This window comes from Eleutherodactylus coqui, chromosome 4 (genome assembly GCF_035609145.1).
Source record: "Eleutherodactylus coqui strain aEleCoq1 chromosome 4, aEleCoq1.hap1, whole genome shotgun sequence".
In the NCBI taxonomy this organism is placed as follows: Eukaryota; Metazoa; Chordata; class Amphibia; order Anura; family Eleutherodactylidae; genus Eleutherodactylus; species Eleutherodactylus coqui.
The window spans coordinates 62,980,150-63,001,091 of NC_089840.1; the positions used below are offsets into that span (position 1 = coordinate 62,980,150).

Below are 20,942 nucleotides of genomic sequence, written 5' to 3' on the forward strand. Positions count from 1 at the left end.
TGTCCGTAAAATGCTGCAACCCATTTCCTTGGTCACTGAATAAAACGAGTGAGTGTGTCTGACTTTTAACGCAAAAAAGCACTTTATGAATGGGAGATATAACACTGCAGTTTTTATGCATGCAGTCGTCACCAGTGCAGGTGACTATGAGGTGCATTCAACAGTCTCCTACATTTTTTTTTTCATTTTTAGAAAAAAAAAATGAATATACAACTCGCCCCAGAAAGCTGAAGATATTGCCATTTCTCAACATCTCCCACTTGATATACGCATTTTTTACAACATTAATGCCATGATTGCATGGCTGTTGCGAATGTTTCTTTAGGGTCTCTGTTTTGCCCATTGGTAAATCACAGATGCAAGAGCATGGCCAAGGCTCAATTGGTTCGTTCTCACATGACGTTCGACCTTCTCTGATTTGTTGCAACCACGAATGCATATTTTTCACATCCAGGGCACCTTCACCGCATCTCGCCCAACTAATGAACATGGATGGGATTCATTCCACGGAAGTGAAGAAAAACAAGATGATTACTCGCTATTCTCGGAACGTGTGAATCGCCATTTTAAGTACTAAAACTCCAGCTGCTGTCATGTGAGTTATGTGCATTGAAGGTCATCAGTCTCACTCATCACCGAAGCCCACATCTTCTAAAATGTGTCCCATGAAAAAAAAAATAAAATCTAGAGACCTTAGTACATGAATGCTCCTCGTACTTCATCTTTACACTCCAGGGCAGATTTGGAGGTAGCAGTCCTGTAGAGCAGAAGACCTGCTGCAACCACCATGTAATATAAAGCGTATGTGCAATTGTTCAGTATAGCTGGTGGCACCATTGTACTCTAGTCTGAACTAGCAATCACTGCAATAAGGTTACTTCAAGAGCTAAATCTTTAGTGCACCATGATTTAAGATGTAAAAACCATGTATCACCAGGTCATGATAAACAAGAGGTACAGTGAAAGTAGGCAAACACAGTAGACCAGGATCCAGAACAACCCTTTGTAACAGGTTTCAAGGCATCTTGCCTCTTCATCAGAAAGCTCCCACCATATAGAGAGTTGGCCAAAAGTAAGCAGAATACACACTCTTACATTGACACCTCCTGCTGTCCCACTGATGGGCTTTTCTCACCCAACCAGAAACTTGATAAACAGGAGGTAACAGAAATAAAAATTGGCTTTAGGTATTCTCTACACCAGCTGATGCCTCTCTGACTTCCATAGGGTGCAATGCTCCAGTAAGCACTGAAAACGATGAATACACAAAATCAACTGGTTATGAAACCCAAAAAACGGCAGCAGTAAACCTGCTCAACTAATACAGCCCTCCTCAAAAAAAACCAAAAAAACACTGTAGTAGGAGAGGAAGCCTCCTAAAAGTTAAACTATGAGTTACAAATATCCTAAATAAAGTAGACATATCCAATAAAACATAAATGGACATACGAGAAGTATGGTTTAGGATACAGGATTTGTTACAATACTAAAAGGGAACCTGTCATCCCCTTTGAGCCCCATAAACTACTTTATGTGGCGGGGGGCCTAGGGAGCTGCTCTTTATAGTGACCAGGTTCCCCTTTCCAATGCTGTGTCCCGAGAAATCGGCTTACAGCTAGTGAGAGCACTCGGCTGAGCATTTTTACTGTTTGCTTCTAGTGAATGGCGGAAGGGTCTCAGAACCTGGACCCCCACCAATCAACCTTACGACAAATAAGAACTTTTTGGAAAAAACACAGCTACACTATAAATGTATCAACTATAAACACCATTAAGTTATGGTGCTCATAGTTTGCAGGTGGACATTGTGGAGTATTGGGAGAGTATGAAAAGAGGCTCCACATCACCTAAAGTCAGCACAAGCTCAGCCAGTTTGACTCTTTCCAGAAGGCTGTGCCCATGAAGAGTCATGTTTGTTGTGCGTGCAGAGACTTCACCGGAGGACACCGCAGGAATGGAGGAATATGAAATGAGGCTCCCCGGAACCCATATCACCTAAACCAGCAGTTTCCAAACTCCAGTCCTCATGGACCCCCAACAGGTCATATTTTAAGGATATCCTATAATAAGAACACTTGTGGCAATTTCTGAGGGCTGACAATATATACATCACCTGTGCAACACTGAGGAAATCCTGAAAACATGACATGTTGGGGTCCCTGAGTTTGGGAAATAGTGACCTAAACTATAAGCACCATCACTTAAATTATGGTGCTTACAGTTGATGACAGGTTCCCTTTAAGTGGAGCCTGTCATCACCATCTTCCACCCAAAACTAACTTCAATGGCTGACAATCACTTCAAATGTCCTTGCTTTTCCTAGTAAGCCCATGTACCTCTGCAATCAAGTTATCCGTGCCATATGCAAATCAGCAGAGAAGAGTCATGCCGATTCATGAGCTGTGGAGCCAACCATGCCCACTTCTCTTGATAAGCAACTTATTGCATGCTCCATTTCCTTCGAGACCCTGTCTATCAAAAGAAAGTGGGCATGGTTAACTGCAGCTCATGAATCAGAGTGACTCTTCTCAGCCAGATGACTCTTCTCTGCCGATTTGCATACGGTGCAGGACATCATTGGAACCTAATTGCAACGGTTTACTAGGAAAGCAAAGACATTAGAAGAGATTAATTTTTCATTCCCTGCCAACCAGTGAAGTCAGTTTTAGGAGTAAGATGGTAGTGACAGGTTCCCTGTAAATAAAGTAATATTTATTGGAGAGGCTAGTATCAGAAGCCACTAACAGGGGACTGTTCTGGGTGACAACGTGAAAGTGCAGAACATCGTAAAGAAGCATTTCTATACGGAAAGGTTCTTTAATTATTGTTCCAGTTTTCATTCTGCTCGGTTGTATTTTACATAATATGATATGCACCACAGCAGCAATGCCATATGAGGAGAATGAGGAGTCCAGCGGTGAAGTAAAAACAGGATACAGATATGACCGTAACATCCTGGTCACACTCTCACACAGAGCACAGTCATCCCTCTCTGTGCACCGCTAGGCTGTCAATAAGGAAGGGCAGGAGAGTTCGAATAAACTAAATGTTACAGAGGACAAGTGAGGAATTACTTAGTTGTTGGAACCAGACCACTACTACTTTCATAAGCCCAACAAAGTCGGTATTTTGGCTATTGGGTTCACAACCTTTGTATGGACACATATATATTGTGTCACACCTAATCATTGGTGCTCCTCAAATCTGCATTGTACAGTAGGTTGTTATAAAGGGCTGTCACATTACTTTTACAACACTACATAGCAGTACAAGTTGATTGTAAAGAATAGTCTAAAAGCATAAGAAGGGGTTTTTCCAGGAAATTACTATTGATGCCCAATCCTCATGGTCATCAATATTTGATCGGCTAGGGTACGCCGCTGGTGACCCCGGCTGATCAGCACCATTACATATGGGGTACGGAGCGGAAGCTGCTGCTCCAACAACCCACTCCGATGTAGTAGCCCGCAGAGCTCCCATTGATTTTAATGAGTTACAAGCCCCAGCTAACTACACCAGGATTGCAGCAATAAACATCTGCTCCAGAGCTGACAGCGGGCGCCTGATCAGCTGATCGGCAAGGGTCCCAAGCGGCAGACTGCAGCCGATCAACTATTGATGATATATTCGGATGATCGTTTATCAATAGTATTTTCCTGTAAACACCCTTTAATGTATAAATCTGCCAAACTTCTGTGTTGACTATCTCATAATGTATCACTATAGGGGCCATAGCTTCATTTTTAGGATACCAATCCTACATAAAACAGATTCTAAAGGGCCACTCGGCTGAATTTTTTTTTTGTCATTCATTATGTAGCTAATCTCTCAGTATACACAAGTCAGCTAGTATTACCTGGTTTACTTATTCCTTTCTATCTAAACCTCCTGGAGTTCTCCTACTCAGGTGGTCATGTGACCTCAATTCTCATTAGCTCAGATTTTCTTGTGTTTGTGTGTTCTCAAACTAGTCAGTTTTTCAGTCAGCATAATTTCTGTAAGATGAACCCTACCACACAAGCTTTTTGGAGGGGGCACAAACTCCTATAGCAGAGCTCGTGATAATTAGAGGCACTTGTTACACAGTTATAATAGAGGAGATCACAGCTCATCCTCTTGACTGTAGAATTATGGTCTGCAGCTTATTTAGGTGAACATAGAAGGTAATAATAATTACAGTACTCTCCCAGAAGGCAGAGATAGTACAAGCTCTAGCTGCTCATGTGATATTGTGTTGAAAAATCATGGATAGCACAAAATAGCGAAACAGAAAGAAATCTCAATATCAAGATGGTGTCTAATAAGTAACAGACAGGAGGCTGCATTGCATGGAAGTAACTGAAATATACATAGAACTCCAGAATGTGATGGGTAATCAGGTGAGGGGGCAGGGATGGAAAAAGGTGTCATCAGATTAGCCCTTTAAAAAGACACCATTCTGGCTACTTGCAGCCACCACTAAAACATAAGCTGCTGCAATAATTTACTGATATGATTCCAATTGTAAAAAAATTCTCTCTAATATGCACTTTCAGAAGCCCCTCTGGATTCTTTTACTAGGGCTAGTTACTAAATAGTACCAATTTGAAAGAATACAAAATATGTCCACCTCTGAAGTGTAAGGGTTAATGAGTGCCACATGGACTCATTTTGCAGGTTTATTCTTTACAACATGAATTCTATTTAACGAGGCCCTGAGTTTCCAACGATCTGCTGGCAGTGTATGCACAGGATACTATGGCATGGGTAGAAGAAAGTAATTATACTCAGCAAACATTTCTGCAATTAAAACTTTGGCATTAAGTAAAGAGCAGAGGAGCACAAATTCAATTACCTGTCGGCCATCTGAGGAATGATATAATGTCCGTTCTTATGATCTGAAACAGACAAGCCACACACTAGTTAGGGTTCGCAATAAATTAAAGAGATTTCTGCAGGTTCAGAAACATTTCAGCTGCAGGACATTAAAAAGAACACTTTTTAGTCAGAAATGGACACAATGTAGAAACTGGATACTACCAGATTGCAGGTGCACATAACCATTAGTCGCAAGTACTGGGCACACACCTACCCTAGGGTCAGGGGCCTAACTATAGAGGATGCAGGGGATGCAGTTGCATCCAGGCCCAGGAGCCTTAGGGGGCCCATAAGGACTATCTTCTCCATATAGGGAACCCAGTACTATGAGTAAAGCATTATAGTTGGGGGCCCTGTTACAGATTTTGCATCGGGGCCTGGGAGCTTCAAGTTACGGGTCTGCCTAGGGTAGTTGCTGCATCTATATGTATGACCCGGTCTTGATAAGTAGTCAAAATTCCCATATAAACCTATATACAGGTTTTTATTCCCAATGGGCAAAGGGAAATGAACTGTTGTCAGACATCTCTGGCAGCAACTTATCTCCCACAGGGACAAAAAAAATGGGCATGTTGAAATGCAGCATGGGAGATCCTTCTATTTCCTGGCATCTGCTGTCAGAAAGACAAGAAATTGATGAATACAGCAGAGGTGTGTATACCTTCACAGTCAAAATAAATCTGGCCATAAATTACATTTGATATAGCAGAGACTAATTTAGATTGGAGCTTGGCAAATTTTTTGATACAGTGTGCTCAAATTGTGACAGAGCCTGCTTTAAATTTTCCATAACATCAATAATGAAAATACCTGAAGGGATGCTGTCATTGGGTGGGTTAGTAGAACCATTATAACTGTGACATGTCAAACGTTTTATAGTTTTCCCAGCAGCTTTGGTGATAGAAAACGTTTTATTTCAGTTTTCAAGTAAAAAAATGGCCTGAGTATTTTAAATGCCTACATGTTTCAAGCAGAAGCTGCCATAACTAAGAGCTCCTGCTTGAAACATGTAGGAGGTTTAAAATCCTCATGCCGGGTTTTTATCCATGCTCTAACTGGAAAGCTGAAAGGGTTGTTTTTTTTTTGTTTTTTTTAAATTTCATACAGCTCAAGCTCCTGGAAAACTTCTATTTTTCTGTTACGTTTACTAGCAGTGGCTCCCTTCTTCCGTGCACTTGGTGGAGTGCAATAACAAGGCTGGGTGAGCTGGCAATTTCTCCAGTGCCGAGACCCCCATTGATTGCTAGAATGAAACAGCTGAAGTGTTCATACAAGAGCTGTCAACAGCTTGCTAGCTGAAGACAGACTCTATAGAAAGTCTATAGGCCAGTCTTCAGTTAGTGAGCAGTGACAGAGTTGAGACAGCGCTTCAGCTTACGGTCAGTGAAGGTCTGAGCACCTTCACCTCCAGTGATTAAAAAAAAAGAAAAACCATTTAACATGTCCCTATGACATCACAAAGTTTTCAGAAAGTGAAATTATATTTTTTAAGTTTTTTACAAGTTTTTCAGTGCATTAAAAGCTGTACAATTAAAAAAATACAACTTGTCCTGCAAAAACAAGCCCTCGTACAGCAATGAAAAAAAAAAAAAAAGCTGTCACTCTTAGAAAGCAAGGAAGTAAAGATGATAGGAAAATGGGTTTGGAGGGAAGTGTTAAATTTAAAAAGTGTTCTCTACTCTTATATTGGAAGGGTCCTCAAAGATAGGGCTTATTCACACGTCCGTATATTGGCCAGGTTTTCGCGCCCGGCCGATATACGGTGTCCCTTTCTGCAGGGGGAGGAGGCAGGAAGAGTCGGGAGCAGTGCACTGAGCTCCCTCCCTCTCTCCGCCCCTCACCACCGTTTACAATGGGAGGGCAGGGACGGGGCAGAGCTAAGTGCACTGCTCCCGGCCTGCCTTCTTCCCCTGCAGAAAGGGACACCATATATCGGCCAGGCACGAAAACCCGGCTGATATACGGACGTGTGAATAAGCCCATAAGCTGAATACAGGATGTCCTGTTGCTGGGACCATCAGCAATCAGCTGTAATCTGTGGAGAAAAAAAAAAAAAATCGGCAAATTTTCAATTTCTCTGCAGCACCAAAAATGATGCATTATACAGTTCCCATTAAAGTCAATGAGCGACCTGTGTAATACATGAAGTGCTGTGTCCTTCAGAGAAAGGCAAACAAAATCCAATAGTATACAATTATTTGACAGTACTGTTACTTTAACCTCTTAGTGATGGCCCTATCGTAAAACTACGTCCTGCTGTTGCAGGACGCGTATGGAGGGAGGTACAGCGCGGGCATCAGCTGTTTATTACAGCTGACACCCGCGGGCAAAAGCTGCGCTCGGCCGAACGCGGCTATTAACCCTTTAAATGCCGCTGTCAATTCTGACAGCGGCATTTAAATCCCCCGAACGCTGTTCGGGGGTCCCGCACGGCCCCCCTGCGGTGAGATCGGGGGATCCGTGCAGGTGTCATGGCAGGCGGGGGCCTAATGAATGGCCCCAGGGCTGCCTTAGCAGACTGCCTATCAAGCCATCCACACAGCAATGCTATAGCATTACGTCATACTGCAGGAGCGATCAAAGCATCGCATGTTAAAGTCCCCCAGGGGGACTTCAAAGTAATGTAAAAAAAATAATCAAAAGTTGTTGTTTTTTTTTTTTTTTTTTAACAATTAAAAAAAAAAGTTATAAAAGTTTAAATCTCCCCCCTTTTGCCATATCCATTATTAAAAAAATCTAAATCATAAAATAAAAATATGCATTTGATATCGCCGCGTCCGTAAAAGTCCAATCTATCAAAGTAGTGCATTATTTTTCCCGCACAGTGAACGTCGTCTGAAAAAAAAAAAAATAAAGAACGCCAGAAATACACTTTTTTAGTTACCCTGTCTCCCAGAAAATACGCAATAAAAAGTGATCAAAAAGTCGTGTGTATTCCAAATTGATACTATCGGAAACTACAGGACATCCCGCAAAAAATGACCGCAGAAAATAATTGAAAAAAAATTAAATAATATCTTTAAAAAAAAATAAAAGTACTACAGCAAAAAAAATACTATACAAGTTTGGTATCGTAGCAATCGTACTGACCCATAGAATAAAAATATCAGGTCGTTTTTGTTGCAATTTGTGTGCTGTAGAAACAGGACGCACCGAAAGATGGTGGAATGTCGTTTTTTTTCCCATTTCTCTCCGCTAAGAATTTTTAAAAAGTTTTTCAGTAAATTATATGGTACAATAAATAGTGCCATTGAAAAATACAACTCGTCCCGCAAAAAACAAGCCCACATACAGCGACGTCGATGGATAAATAAAGGAGCTACGATTTTTTTAAAAGGGAGTAGGAAAAAACAAAAATGGAAAAAAGCAAAAAAGCTGCGTCACTAAGGGGTTAAATCTGGTGGCAAAAATAAGGATTGTACTGCTTCCCTCCGTCAGCTATAAGGAGAGCTGATGTGTCTGTAAAGGCACATATGTTCAATTCTGCATCAGAGAGCTATTTATTCCCAAGAAGAAAATGTTATCTCTAATTATACAGCTAAATATCACATTTCCCCAGAATGTATTACTAGGTCTCCATAAACAGGAGAATGAGTCTCTCTGGCAGTGCTGTTTTTAAGATGATGTATGATGCTCAGTGTAACAACCAAAAATCATGAAACTGCCGTAAGAAACAGTTATGCACAAGGCAAGAGCCTCAGTTTTAATTTTACCATTTTTAATAAAAAAAAAAAAAACTGTATTTATAAATGTGCTTATCATACGGCTTGTATGTTCTAATTAGCGATGGCCACTTCGCTCCGCACTGACCCTTCACCATTTTAAAGGAGTTCTCTGAAGCCTAATGGGTATGGAAACCTTTATGCATGAAAAACCAACACACATTTTAAGTCCCTGCAAAAAAAATAAAAAATTATGAATGCATTTGTTTCTTGCATTGATTTTTGCCTTCTCTTGCATTTCAAAAGCCTCATATTTGCATTGCTGGCTCTTCTACATTCAGATTTCTGGCTGGGGGGGGGGGGGTGCGCGTTCCCAGCACTTATCAGCTGGTCTCTCTCATGAAGGAGCACAAGCTCAACTCAGCCTCTCTTCCTCCCCCTTTCATAGGCTGTGTAGCATAACCACACCCACTCAATACTACACAGCTATCTCATCCTCTCTCTGATTAGCTGCTTGTGGTTCCCCCTCACTGCTGATAAGAGTGAATTACAGGCCTCTGTAATAGTAGCTTTCTCTATTTTCATATCCGCCACCACCCCTGTCAATGTCATACAGCCCTCTAGAATAGCTGTGGAAAGGCAGTCAGTTCACCCTAACACAGGAGCAGGCTAGGGGAGGAGTTATCAGTTTACTCTGACAGAATTTGCTAAGATTTTAGTCCTCCAGTCGGCACTGCCTTGGAAATCAATTCAATTAAAGCCAATTACAAAAAGACTTCACTTCCAAAAACACATTTTTTTCCTTTAAAATCAGAGTGAAAAGGTGTACATAGTGTTTAAATAGTGATGACCCATCCCCAGACAGTGAGGGTCCGACTCCTGGCACTCTCACCAATCAGCTGTTTAAATGGTCCATAGCTCAAGCGCTGTGGACCCCTCATTGTATATCAGGCACAGCACCATATACCGTATAGCTCGAAGCCATTCGCTTGAATGGAAAGGAGCTGCAGAAATGCCATGCAACCAATAACCGTGATGTTACAGGCCAAAGAGCACCATGGCCTCTTTAATCAGTTGACGGCAAGGGAGCTAGAAATGAGACAGCCACTAATCTGATATTGATTGCTTATCTTAACCATAGGTAATCAATATTTAAGTCCCAGATAACGCCTTTAAAGTTCAAGAAAATAAGTGGTACCTTTGGATTTTTAACATCTACTACAGAGACACTCACCTGGTTTTCGGCCACAGAGGTAGAAGGCCAGTCTGTCTGTTAGCTCATATTGACACTCCACCAGTCTGTCTGCTAGATCATGGTGACCAGCCTGCCTATGAGACAGGAAATATTCTGCTTAGAAACATGAACTAAACAGACATATGGTCTTCACAACTTACACTAGAAATAAGACGGCTACATACTGGGCTCATAAGTCACACAATCATATATAGTCTTGGCCATTGACCAACTCAGTTCCAGTAGGGGGTCGGTGTTCTGTACCGCTACATTTCTGCACTCTTACTGAACGTCCCTGGTAATGATCCAATCGCGTTTAATACTCAGATTACTAGTCTAATGTGCTTTCTACTAGAAGGTATACCTAGTGTGATCCTGTACATACCCCATGTCCAGAATTTAACTGGTGACACCACCCAAAATGTGGTCCTTTCACATGGGCAGGCCAACTGCCCCGATCAGTTTTAATAGACTATAACAAGTTGATCAGCACTCATTTAAACCAGAGACTTCACAGAAGACAAGGGATAGCCCAAATGTCCAGACATGGCCCATGTACATGAGGCAATACTTTGTCGACAAAACAAGAATTCCAATGCCCATCTAAAAGAGCCAATCAGCTGACAAATGAGCTTTTTTTATTCACTAATGGCTGGTATATTCACATGGGACAATGGTCAAGTATGAAGGTTTGTTAAAGGGGTTGTACCAAGATTGACTTCTCTGATGAGTGGGGGTGTCACTGCTGAGACCTCCACTGATCCCAAGAACAGGAGTCCCATGACCTCCTCTTGTCCATACTGTGGGTTTTTTGCACCCACCTGCAATCATGTGGATACTAAATGCCACTGCATTCATTTCAATGGGGAGGAAGTAAATAGGCAAGTACAAGCACTCAACTATCTCCAGCACTGAAGATGAATGGAGTGGCACTGTGCATGTGCAACCGCCACTCCATTCAATCTCCTCCACTTCACAAGGGGTGCAGGGAGTCCGCTGTGAAGAGAAGAGATGGGCACAGAACCGATCAAACGTATCACCTATCCTGTGGATTGGAGAGAATACTCAAATCTTGGTATAACATCTTTAAAGGGGCTTTTGCACGCAAATACTACTGATACCCTAGCCTCAGGATGGATCATCAATAGTTGATTAACTGGGGTCCATCAAGGAGAAGTCATAAATAGTATTTTTGTGGAAAATCCCTTTAAGCCCATGCAAAAGGGCGTTAATTTACAAGTTGTATCACCAATCTGAAGTTTACAAAATTATAATGTAATAACTATTTAATATACTAATGCTGACAACTATAGCATCTTTGTGATCGACATAAGTGGTTGTCACAGCCTTGTGCTTTTGTGGGCTCCTTCACAGCAATAAAAACAAGATGATACAATTTGAACATAGAAGAAAAAGCTTTAAAAGTTGTGCTTTATCACCTTACCTGCCATAATCAATAGGTGTTCTTCCATTCACGTCGGGAGCCCCAGGATCAGCTCCATACACTACCAAAAGCTCAGCCTGAAGGACCTGCCCAGCTTTAGCTGCTACATGTAGTGGAGTGCTCCCCTTATCCTACAGAAACAAAAACAATTGCCACATATACAGTGAGGATCAATTAAAAGTCTTAAGGCCCATTTACACCCAAAGATAATCTTTCAAACAACTGAAAGTTTGAAAAGATTTTGCGATCTATTTGTATAAAGTGTTAATGGCCATTAACACTTTATCATCTTCATTTGCATGTTAAAGGGCCTCCAGGAGCTGTTTGCAGAGCCCAGCGTGTGATTAATCACATGCCCAGCTGTGCACACAGCTGCATTGTTCTCCTTGCAGCTGCCAGCAGGTTACAATGTTGTCTGCCGGCTCCCATTGAGATAACAGCGTGCAGTCTATTGAGAGACATTTTATCTCTCTGTGTCTGAACGATGGATTTTAAGTTCGCCTTAAAATCGTTTAGATGAAAAGTGCACAATGCCCACTACTTGTAAATGGGCCTAACACTCTCCTTCACATGCTTTTGATAATTTGTTGGCCTTCTAGGCTTCATTCTAGTTTATTAGCAAACATGAGCACATCTATTGCTGTTAAGGATCTGGCACACTAGGGCATCCCAAAGACAGCCCATTGATTTAAAAGGGCTCTGTAATACTTCATATCTCCTGTGGTGGCGCTGTAACAGAAATCAAGTTTCCCCACACATCATAGCTGAACTCTAAGGGTTCCCAGCCATGAGAAACCTTGTGGTCAAGCTTTTCATTTGGATACCCTTCTAATAAAAAGGAACTGATCAAAGCAGACCTTTAAATTATCAGGCCAGCACAAAACTGTAATCAGTCATTTAATGGTGTACACTTTAGAGTTCTGGCACAGCGGGTGAGATACATATAGTAAAAGTTTAGGTGAAAGGTTATATAGGCGACTCATGAGATATGGCACAAGTGAATATGAACCCTTTGATTTGTAAGAAAATGTAGGTTAAGTAGCACAAAGGCAAAAGTGAAGAAAGCACAGGAAACAACAGTCAGATTACACAGTAATATGATATCAGCAGCGTTGAGAGGAGTGATTACCGGGTGGAAGAAATTGGCTTGAGCACCAAGAGACAGCAGACGTAAGCATGTTTCCAGGTTCCCAGTCCTCACACTGGAATGAAGTTGCTAAAATCAGCAAAAAAAAAAAAAAATACAAGAGATCAGAGAAGATCAGGGGCAGCCAAGTTGCACAATCCTCTGCTACAGGGAATCCTCTTGACTTGGCTTACATCACCACATTACTAAACTTATGACCTTGTAAGTAAAGCAAAGGGAATCTAGATAAAACAATCATATTGCATGCAACAATTTTTTTGCACATAACCCTAATTTGCTTTCACAAGGGAATATTATAAAAACAATTAGTTCAGATATGTAGGTCAAACTAGTCAACATAAAATGAGCATTTATGGTTGGAAGACAGAGGAACCTGGATTTTCTTGCACTGAACTAAGCCCCCATTTACACTGACAGATCGCTCAAAATGATAGTTTGAGTGACAGTTTTGAGCAGTCATCTTGCGTAGTCTATAGTAGCTACTTAAGAGCTATGCAGGCCGAGCAGGACACAGTCGCTATCACTCGGCGAACAATACAGCTGTTCTGCATAAGCAAACAGCTATATTGTTCTTCGTGCTTACAACTCGCATCCCGCTGTGAACTACCAGCGGGACACTGGCTGTAAGAATCTCATCAGTGCTGCAAACTGTGATAACAGCCTGAACTGCTGATAACTAGAATTGAGCGAGGAACGACTCGTGCACGAAAACTGCACGGTGTGCATGCATTTAGACGCAATGTATATCGCTCAAAAGACGATATCGACAGCGATGGCCGCACGCACTCACAACTTACTTCAATGGGAACTGCCGGAGATACAGAGTTCAAGAGCTTGGCAATCCCATTCACTTCAAGTGCACCGCTGTCAAAATTGCAGGACCTGACGGAGATTTCTCTGGATCATTGGGGGTCTCAGCGGTCGGACCCCACCAATCAGTAAGTTACCCTTTATCTTTTGATTAGGGTATAACCTGCTGAGATGGGAGTACCCCTTTAAATCAGGATGCAAATTATGTATATTGTATCTTCACGCAACTGAAGATAATTCTGTACATCCTACTTTCATGTACATCTGACCAATGAAGCCAGTGATTTTCTGCAGTGATCACATGAACAGTAAATGATCACTGAAGGAGTTAAATAACCAAAAGCAGCAGAACAGGACTTCCAGGATATGTAACTAGTTAGTACTGCAAACTTTGTTAATTTACCCTTTCCTGCCCTTAGTCACTTTTTTGAAAGTCTTAGAAAACCACTTTAAACTCAGATTTTTGTACATCTTCAAAGTCTTATTAAATAGATCACGTTTTGCAATGTAGGTATATGTAAGCGTACTGGCCGGCTGTGGGTGCTGTGAAGTAAAGCAGTACCCGACCAAAGTACCTAATGCACCTTGTCTCAGTTTCAGCCCATTGAGCATAATATTGAGACATTATGCATTAATTAATTGGTGGGGGAAGGCTTCTCTTCACAGCATCGGTGGATGGCCAGAACACAAGATAAGATTGCAGGGGCAAATAAAGTAATTCTAGACAGATAAGCCAGTGTGCTCCACAAAACCTAGAAATACAGCTGTAATTCCCGAACAGTGTGCTCCAGTGGAGGCACACACTGAGGAGCGTCCACTGTCGTCAATAGCACTATTCAGCTTTGCAGCTGAAGACGGATTTTCCTTAGCAACAGTCTTCAGCAGCATAGCTAAATAGGATGCAGGCAGCAATTCCAGAGCAATTTTCAATTAAAAGCATCCAAAATAGGTTTATATATGGGCTAGGAGTGAAAAGAACTAGAAGAGCAAAATGATAAATATCGAAAGGTAATTGGATGACAATTATAATATACTGTCTACATGAGAATAAAAAATTAGAAAGTGGAAATACACCATTTAATCTGTTTAATAAAGAAGAAAGATGGTGGTGTGGAGAAAAAAAGAAAAAAGTATTTTGTATATACCACTCGCAATATTTAGATCAGAAATATAAAAAAAAACGAAAAAAAAAGAAAAAAAAAAAAAAAACTTATAGCGATACCTTGCTAAGGTCTTTGGCAGTCACTCCATCATCGTCACGACATGGTAACTTGTGCACAAATGCAAGCATCTGATACTTGGCACGAATAAACTCGGACTTGGTGGGACTGGAAGGATTAAGTACAGATGTTCAGTCACAAGTATTTTCTCTAAATCTCCATGTTAAGTTTGCTTTAACTTCCACTAAAGATGGGCCATCGATTAACAATAGTGGTAAATCTCTAAAGGAACTCTCATAGGAAAGGAAAGAAAGTCTTAAAAAATGGGTTGTCCTTCTTCTAGCGGTTTTACAGCAGTGTCCCGGGTTGGTACTACAGGTCCACCCGTTTCCCATTCCCATTTCACAGAGCTGTCAATTTCTTGCAGCAAAACAGCAAGAAGTAGGACAACCCCTTTAATAGGCTAAATCCGGCCATTTCTTTGCTTTGGTTTTTGCACTTCATAGGAGTCTGGAAGTCATTTATATGACTATTTACATGTCAAAATGACAGGTATATTACCAAGGGAGTCATGGAAGATAACAGTCAGTGACCGCTCAACCAGCTAAATTGGCCCATACATTTGTGATTTCACATTTTCACTAATTTTTGCTAATGTTCGGAGTGCTACGTGGCCTATGAAGAAGCATTAAATGTTGAGGTCACAACAGAGTATGCAAACAGTTGGCATATGCCTATTGAGACTGGTCTGTCATTTGTCAAACGACTTTCAATTTATGGCATTGGTTGAACCATAGGCAAGTGAAAAAAAAAAAACTCAGCCTCTCAAATCCACTTGTCCATAGGCATTTCCCTTCAGTTGGCGCCCATTATGCTCTTACGTCACAAAATGTTTTACCACTTCATTTGCATTTAATACTCACTGAAGCTTGTCTTGAGGGTTGGCTTTGCGTCGGCCACTCTGCACCTGTGCAGGGTCTAACAGAGAGTGTTCCCATATGGAATTTGCTCCATTGCTGGCCAACGTGTGCACCATCTAGAACAAATACAAAAAAAAAAAAAAATCAGGAGGGTGCAGACGTTAAAGGGTCAGGTTGATAAGAATTAGGACGTGTGATTTTATCTAGTTTTATGTAAAATAGTGAATGGTAGCTTCAATAAGTACTTCATTCATTTTGTTTTATACTTCTAATGCACTTAAAATAAAACCTAAATCAACTTTGTAAATAGTCTTAATAAAAATCTCATTTATGCATATAGCGCCTAAGAACACCTGTGTGCCTCCATGGTTACAGAGTACAAATAATGCTTTTGTGAAGTCTGATCTTGTAGTCATGAATTACTCAACATGCAGGACTTTTACCATTCTCATAAATAAAACATAGGTTTTATTGTATCTTTTAAAAGGCAACACAGTTGGAAGCATAGGATAAAAAAAAAAAATAAAAAAAAAAAAAGAACGCTTACATGTTTCAAGCCATATAATCCTGGCTATGATTTCAAACATGTAAGCATTCCTATTTTTATCCCTTACGTCTCAGAGTGCTGCCCTTTAGGAGATGCACGTTTTAATTCATATGAGGACTGATTCAATCCTGCAGTGCTGAACAGTTTTTTCTATGTATTTGTGCAGTCATGAAGAACTCCCTTACATTTGCCCTTTCTCTGCTGTGTGTAAATTGGCAGGGGATATATATGGAATAATGTTTGTGCGAGCCAAGGAGAGCAACGCAAGATGACATGCGACTGGATGATTGCTTGACTTAAAAAAAAAATGTTTTTTTTGTTGTGATGATCCACGTTATGCTAGTGATGAATCCGAATGTTCAAAGCAAATCTCTGGCCTGTCTTGTCGGGAAGGTTGGGTGGGGGGTGGGAGGGGGGGCATTATATAACCTGGTGACCTCCTTTAGGATGGAAAAGAGAGAAGGGAGCGCAAACGAAGAGCGAGGAAAAGGGAGCGCAAACGAAGAGCGAGGAAAAGGGAGCGCAAACGAAGAGCGAGGAAAAGGGAGCGCAAACGAAGAGCGAGGAAAAGGGAGCGCAAACGAAGAGCGAGGAAAAGGGAGCGCAAACGAAGAGCGAGGAAAAGGGAGCGCAAACGAAGAGCGAGGAAAAAGGGAGCGCAAACAAAGAGCGAGGAAAAAGGGAGCGCAAACAAAGAGCGAGGAAAAGGGAGCGCAAACAAAGAGCGAGGAAAAGGGAGCGCAAACAAAGAGCAAGGAAAAGGGAGCGCAAACAAAGAGCAAGGAAAAGGGAGCGCAAACAAAGAGCAAGGAAAAGGGAGCGCAAACAAAGAGCAAGGAAAAGGGAGCGCAAACAAAGAGCAAGGAAAAGGGAGCGCAAACAAAGAGCAAGGAAAAGGGAGCGCAAACAAAGAGCAAGGAAAAGGGAGCGCAAACAAAGAGCGAGGAAAAGGGAGCACAAAAGAGAGAATGGAGGAAAAGTTTTGATTTTTCTTTTTACAGCGATGCTGTGAGATAAAAGGTTTTGGACGAGGTGTGCCGCGAGCCGAAAAAGCCTGGTAAATACTGGTGTATAAAGTGATGACAGGAGCGCCATCTTGTAACAATATAGAGGGGCCCCAGAAACCAGCAAGTCTGCAAGCAGTATGGCCACAGAGGAAGGCGTCGGGTAATATAGCTTTTTTCCTTTGGCCCCTGGACAATTTTTTCCCCCAGGACTGGAGAGACACTTTAATTCTAGGCTTTAAATCACAGACACCTTTAATACAAAACAAGTCAATCTTTCTGACTTCCAGATACTTTTGGCTGCCAACTATTACTAATGCCGCCCCTGGAATTAGTGGAGGACAAGGAGGAAGCATCAGGCTCCCCATTTTCCATACAGTCACTATAACTCTCCATCGGCTCTGGGCATCTGGTTATGTTTTCTATCTACCTGACACATTCACGTTCCGTACTCCGCACACCCCGGCACACGGATACATTAAGCTGTTCTTGGACTGCAGATGTATACATAAATAATATACAGCCATGAATATATGCGTCCCTGAAGAGAGACTATACTAACATCTGGTGAACAGCGTCTCGCTCTCAGCTGGAACGTCTTAGAGCTTTGCATTTCAAGTCTAAAGAAGCGCGTTCTATACTAAGGGGTATCTAAGGTGTGATAGATTAAACAGACGAGGCTCATCTGTTGCAATAGTGCGCAATGTGTGAACTCGGAACCATCAGATGGTGTTGGACAAATGGAGTACTACAAAGCTCAGAAGTTGGTGATTAGAAGGAAAAGACTTAGGGTCTGCTTCACAATAACAAAGGCGATATTGGGCTGTGGTTCATTGCCAGATATCGCCCTCGCAATCCTTCTAAAAACCACTGGATGCGAGGAGTTTCCTGCGGGGCTGAAGGAATCCACTGGTGCAGCCATCACAGCCGCAGCAGAGGATTGCAATGTTCTCCCATTGATTTCAATGGGGCCGGCGCTGCTGCCACTGGGCCCATTAAAGAGAATGGGCGATATCGCAAAAAAAAACAAAAACGAGATGCTGCGATTTGTTTTCACGCAGCATCGCAGGAGTGAATATCATTGGTTTCATTATCATGGGTCTTCACTCACTCTTGCATTGCAAGAAAATCGTGTGAATTTCTCACTAGTGTGAAGGTTCCCCTTTGGCTTCTTTTAGACAAGCCGATTCTCGTTTGCATGACCAGGGGATGTCACCGCTACCTCGTTCGCTCTAGTGCAGCCTGTTTAGACAGGCAGTTTCATAGTCGACGCATTCAAGAATCATTCAGTATCGTTCGAAAAAGTGTTTAAACGGAATGAGAAGTGACCAAACCAACAATTTTTATGCCTAAAATGGACTAGTGAGAAACAAACACTTCTTGGTCGTTCAGGTGTTGACCTTAACAGCGTTGTACAGTAGGTTGTTAGTAGGTATCCGCAGTTATACCCATTAGTGACCATTCCACTTTTGTGCTTCTACTGCCATATGGTACTACTATAGGTAGTACTACATTAACATCTAGCTTGTACTGCAGTAACAAAAGGGCTGAATTTAATACAGCGACATGTCCCAGTTCTGGTGTAATTTATGGGCACATGTAAAGGGCTAAAGGGTTAAAATGTTGCCATAAAGATGGACTGTGACTTGCGCCAAAATGTTCACAAAAATCACCGCATGTGCAGAAATATGTGCCAACTTTAGGCACATTGGAAATGAGCATGCCCAGTAGGAACTTTCAAGAGACTGGAGCTTTGGTTATAAGGGGACTTTTTTGTGAGGAGTCACAGTGGAGAGATAGTGCTGAGCAGAGTGCGTTGGAAGTTGCTAGAGCAACTGAGAAAAGACAGACCGGCGATTAAATGGTGTCTGGAGCTGAGAGCGCCAGCGTTGTGTCTCCAAACCAACATCAAGGATCTACAGAAATCGTGGTGGAGGAGAGCTCTTGACCGAGGACTAGCCTGGGTCAGTTGAAGGGAGTACTTCCACGTGTCATATTGTAAGTGAGGCTAGCCTAGGCAATAGGCGTGCACACCAAGGAAAGGTTAAAGACAGTATGCTAGCAGGCTTGCTATAGGAGATGGGGCCCATACTGTGGACAACAATATCGTACAAGTTTTTGATGCCTGAACCCGGGTTATGAACTATGTAATTTAAAGGGACATTATACATAAGAGACTGTATGGAGTGTAAAGCCCCTAGGGAAAGCTGTGTCGCTGTGCAATATATTCAATAACTGGACATTATGTGAATCGGTGCTGATAATAGTCAAGTGCTATTAATATTATTCTGCTAGAAGTATTTCCTATTGTGCAAAGTATTCTCCTTAGAATCTACTTAGCGACAGGTGATTCTAAGCACATTGTGTAACAATTAGGCCACCTGCACACGGGCGGAAATCCCGCGGCGGGATTTCCGCCACTGAAAGTTTGGATAGGAGTGCATTACAGTACGCACTCCTATGCAGACGGCCGCGGTTAGGCCGCGCGAAATCTCGCGCGGCAAACAAACCGCGACAGGTCCTATTTTTGTGCGGGGCACGCACATGAAAGAGCTGGGGCCGCCAGGCGCGGGAGAGTACGCGCTCGTCCCTGCAGGCTCTCGGGTCGGGTCCCGCGGCGAGAATTCTCGCTGCCGGATCCAACCCGCTCGTCTGCAGGCGGCCTTACTCTGGTATACCATTATTGTTCATCTCTATTTCTCTGTTTATCAATAAATATTGTAAACTTTGGTTACTCCATCTGCTGCATCATATGCATGCACCACCACTAGCAACACACTGTACAAACTGAAAAATGTCAGATGTCTCCGTCGGTTTCTGCCATCTACGCCACTTTTCAAAAAAAAACAACAAAAAAACTGTAGTCGGACGTCTTATTGCATAGAGTTGCATTTGTGGTGTATGGACTGGCAAAACAGCAATGCAAAGGGTGAAGTTCAAAGTAAAAAAAAACCTACATATTTGGCACATCCGAATATACCCCAAGTATCTATAATCATATAATTTAAGTCATATGAAATGGACTAAGTTCTGACCCTATTAAATCAAAACTATAAAGTGAAAAAAAGAGCTCAAGAATGGTAAGTTTTTGTGTCCCCAAACTTTTTCAGTTTCCTGTTTAGACGTCATTAGGCATTATGTAATGCCAGATACTCAAGCGCTTTAGAATAGAATCATTGTAATAATGTGTAGCATCAACACCAAAAAAAAACAAAACATGAAATAATTGGCACGGAGATGTCAGAGCATTACTGACATATGGCAACAGTCAGAAGTCTACTAGGACTATATCACTGGCAGGGTCAGAATGACATAATAGGAACTTAACACTTGTCAACACTGTTGACTTTTGCACAGTCAGTGTGACAGCCACTTATTTATCAGTGTTGCTTGTCATTTCAGAAAAGTGTTTAACAATAAGTATGATAGACTTCTATACTAAATGTTAATTAACATACAATGAATGGCACTATATTACAGACACTTGTCCTTTCATGATTGAAGCTTCCCTGAGTGGAAATTAGAGTCGGGACCTTGGAATGCAGCATAAAGTCAACTGAACAGATTTTCTGTGGGTCAATTTATGTGAATCCACATTAGAATGGGAGAAATTGAGAGATCTAAGCAACTTCCAATCAAGCCTGGTCATCTGTGCTACTAGCCACGGGCCAGGACTTCAGAAGCTATGGCAGTGTGCTCGGCCTGCACAGACCCACACAGAGCAGTGCAGGACTTTGCCTGCAGATCAGCAATATCTTCTGGCTTCTGTTTGTCAATCTCCTGCTTCTATTTTCAAAGTCCTGCACTGCTTTGTTTATAGGTTGCCATAGAGACCATCGGCTTGTCAGAAGCCAGCCAATGGTCTCTGTGGCAGGGAGAGCTGGTGCTTGGCTGTCAGAGGATAGCCAGGCACCAGCTCTTACACAGCAGAGAATGGAGAAAACCCCTGATCTCTGCTGTGTTCACCCTTTGCATGCCGCAGTCTATGCCACTGCAGCATGTAAAGGGCTGACAGAGGGAGGGGGCTCCCTCTGTCAGAGGATAGCCGGGCACCAGCTCTTACACAGCACAGAATGGAGAGAACCTCCGATCTCTGCTGTGTTAACCCTTTAAATGCTGCGGTCTATGCGACTGTAGCATGTAAAGGGCTGTCACCA

The 20,942-nt window shown here is 42.1% G+C and overlaps 1 protein-coding gene across 2 annotated transcripts in view; it reads right to left on the reverse strand.

The window, feature by feature from the left end:
* The window catches only part of GIT1 (GIT ArfGAP 1), a 129,635-nt gene that overhangs the window by 50,704 nt on the left and 57,989 nt on the right, over positions 1-20,942 (reverse strand). For both annotated transcript variants that reach the window (XM_066599584.1, XM_066599583.1), the window contains exons 3-8: positions 15,238-15,350; positions 14,377-14,482; positions 12,327-12,413; positions 11,198-11,328; positions 9,754-9,848; positions 4,835-4,877 (exon numbers count right to left, since the gene is read on the reverse strand). In XM_066599584.1, coding sequence (XP_066455681.1) covers positions 4,835-4,877; positions 9,754-9,848; positions 11,198-11,328; positions 12,327-12,413; positions 14,377-14,482; positions 15,238-15,350 — 575 coding nt within the window. The remainder of the gene's footprint in view (positions 1-4,834; positions 4,878-9,753; positions 9,849-11,197; positions 11,329-12,326; positions 12,414-14,376; positions 14,483-15,237; positions 15,351-20,942) is intronic.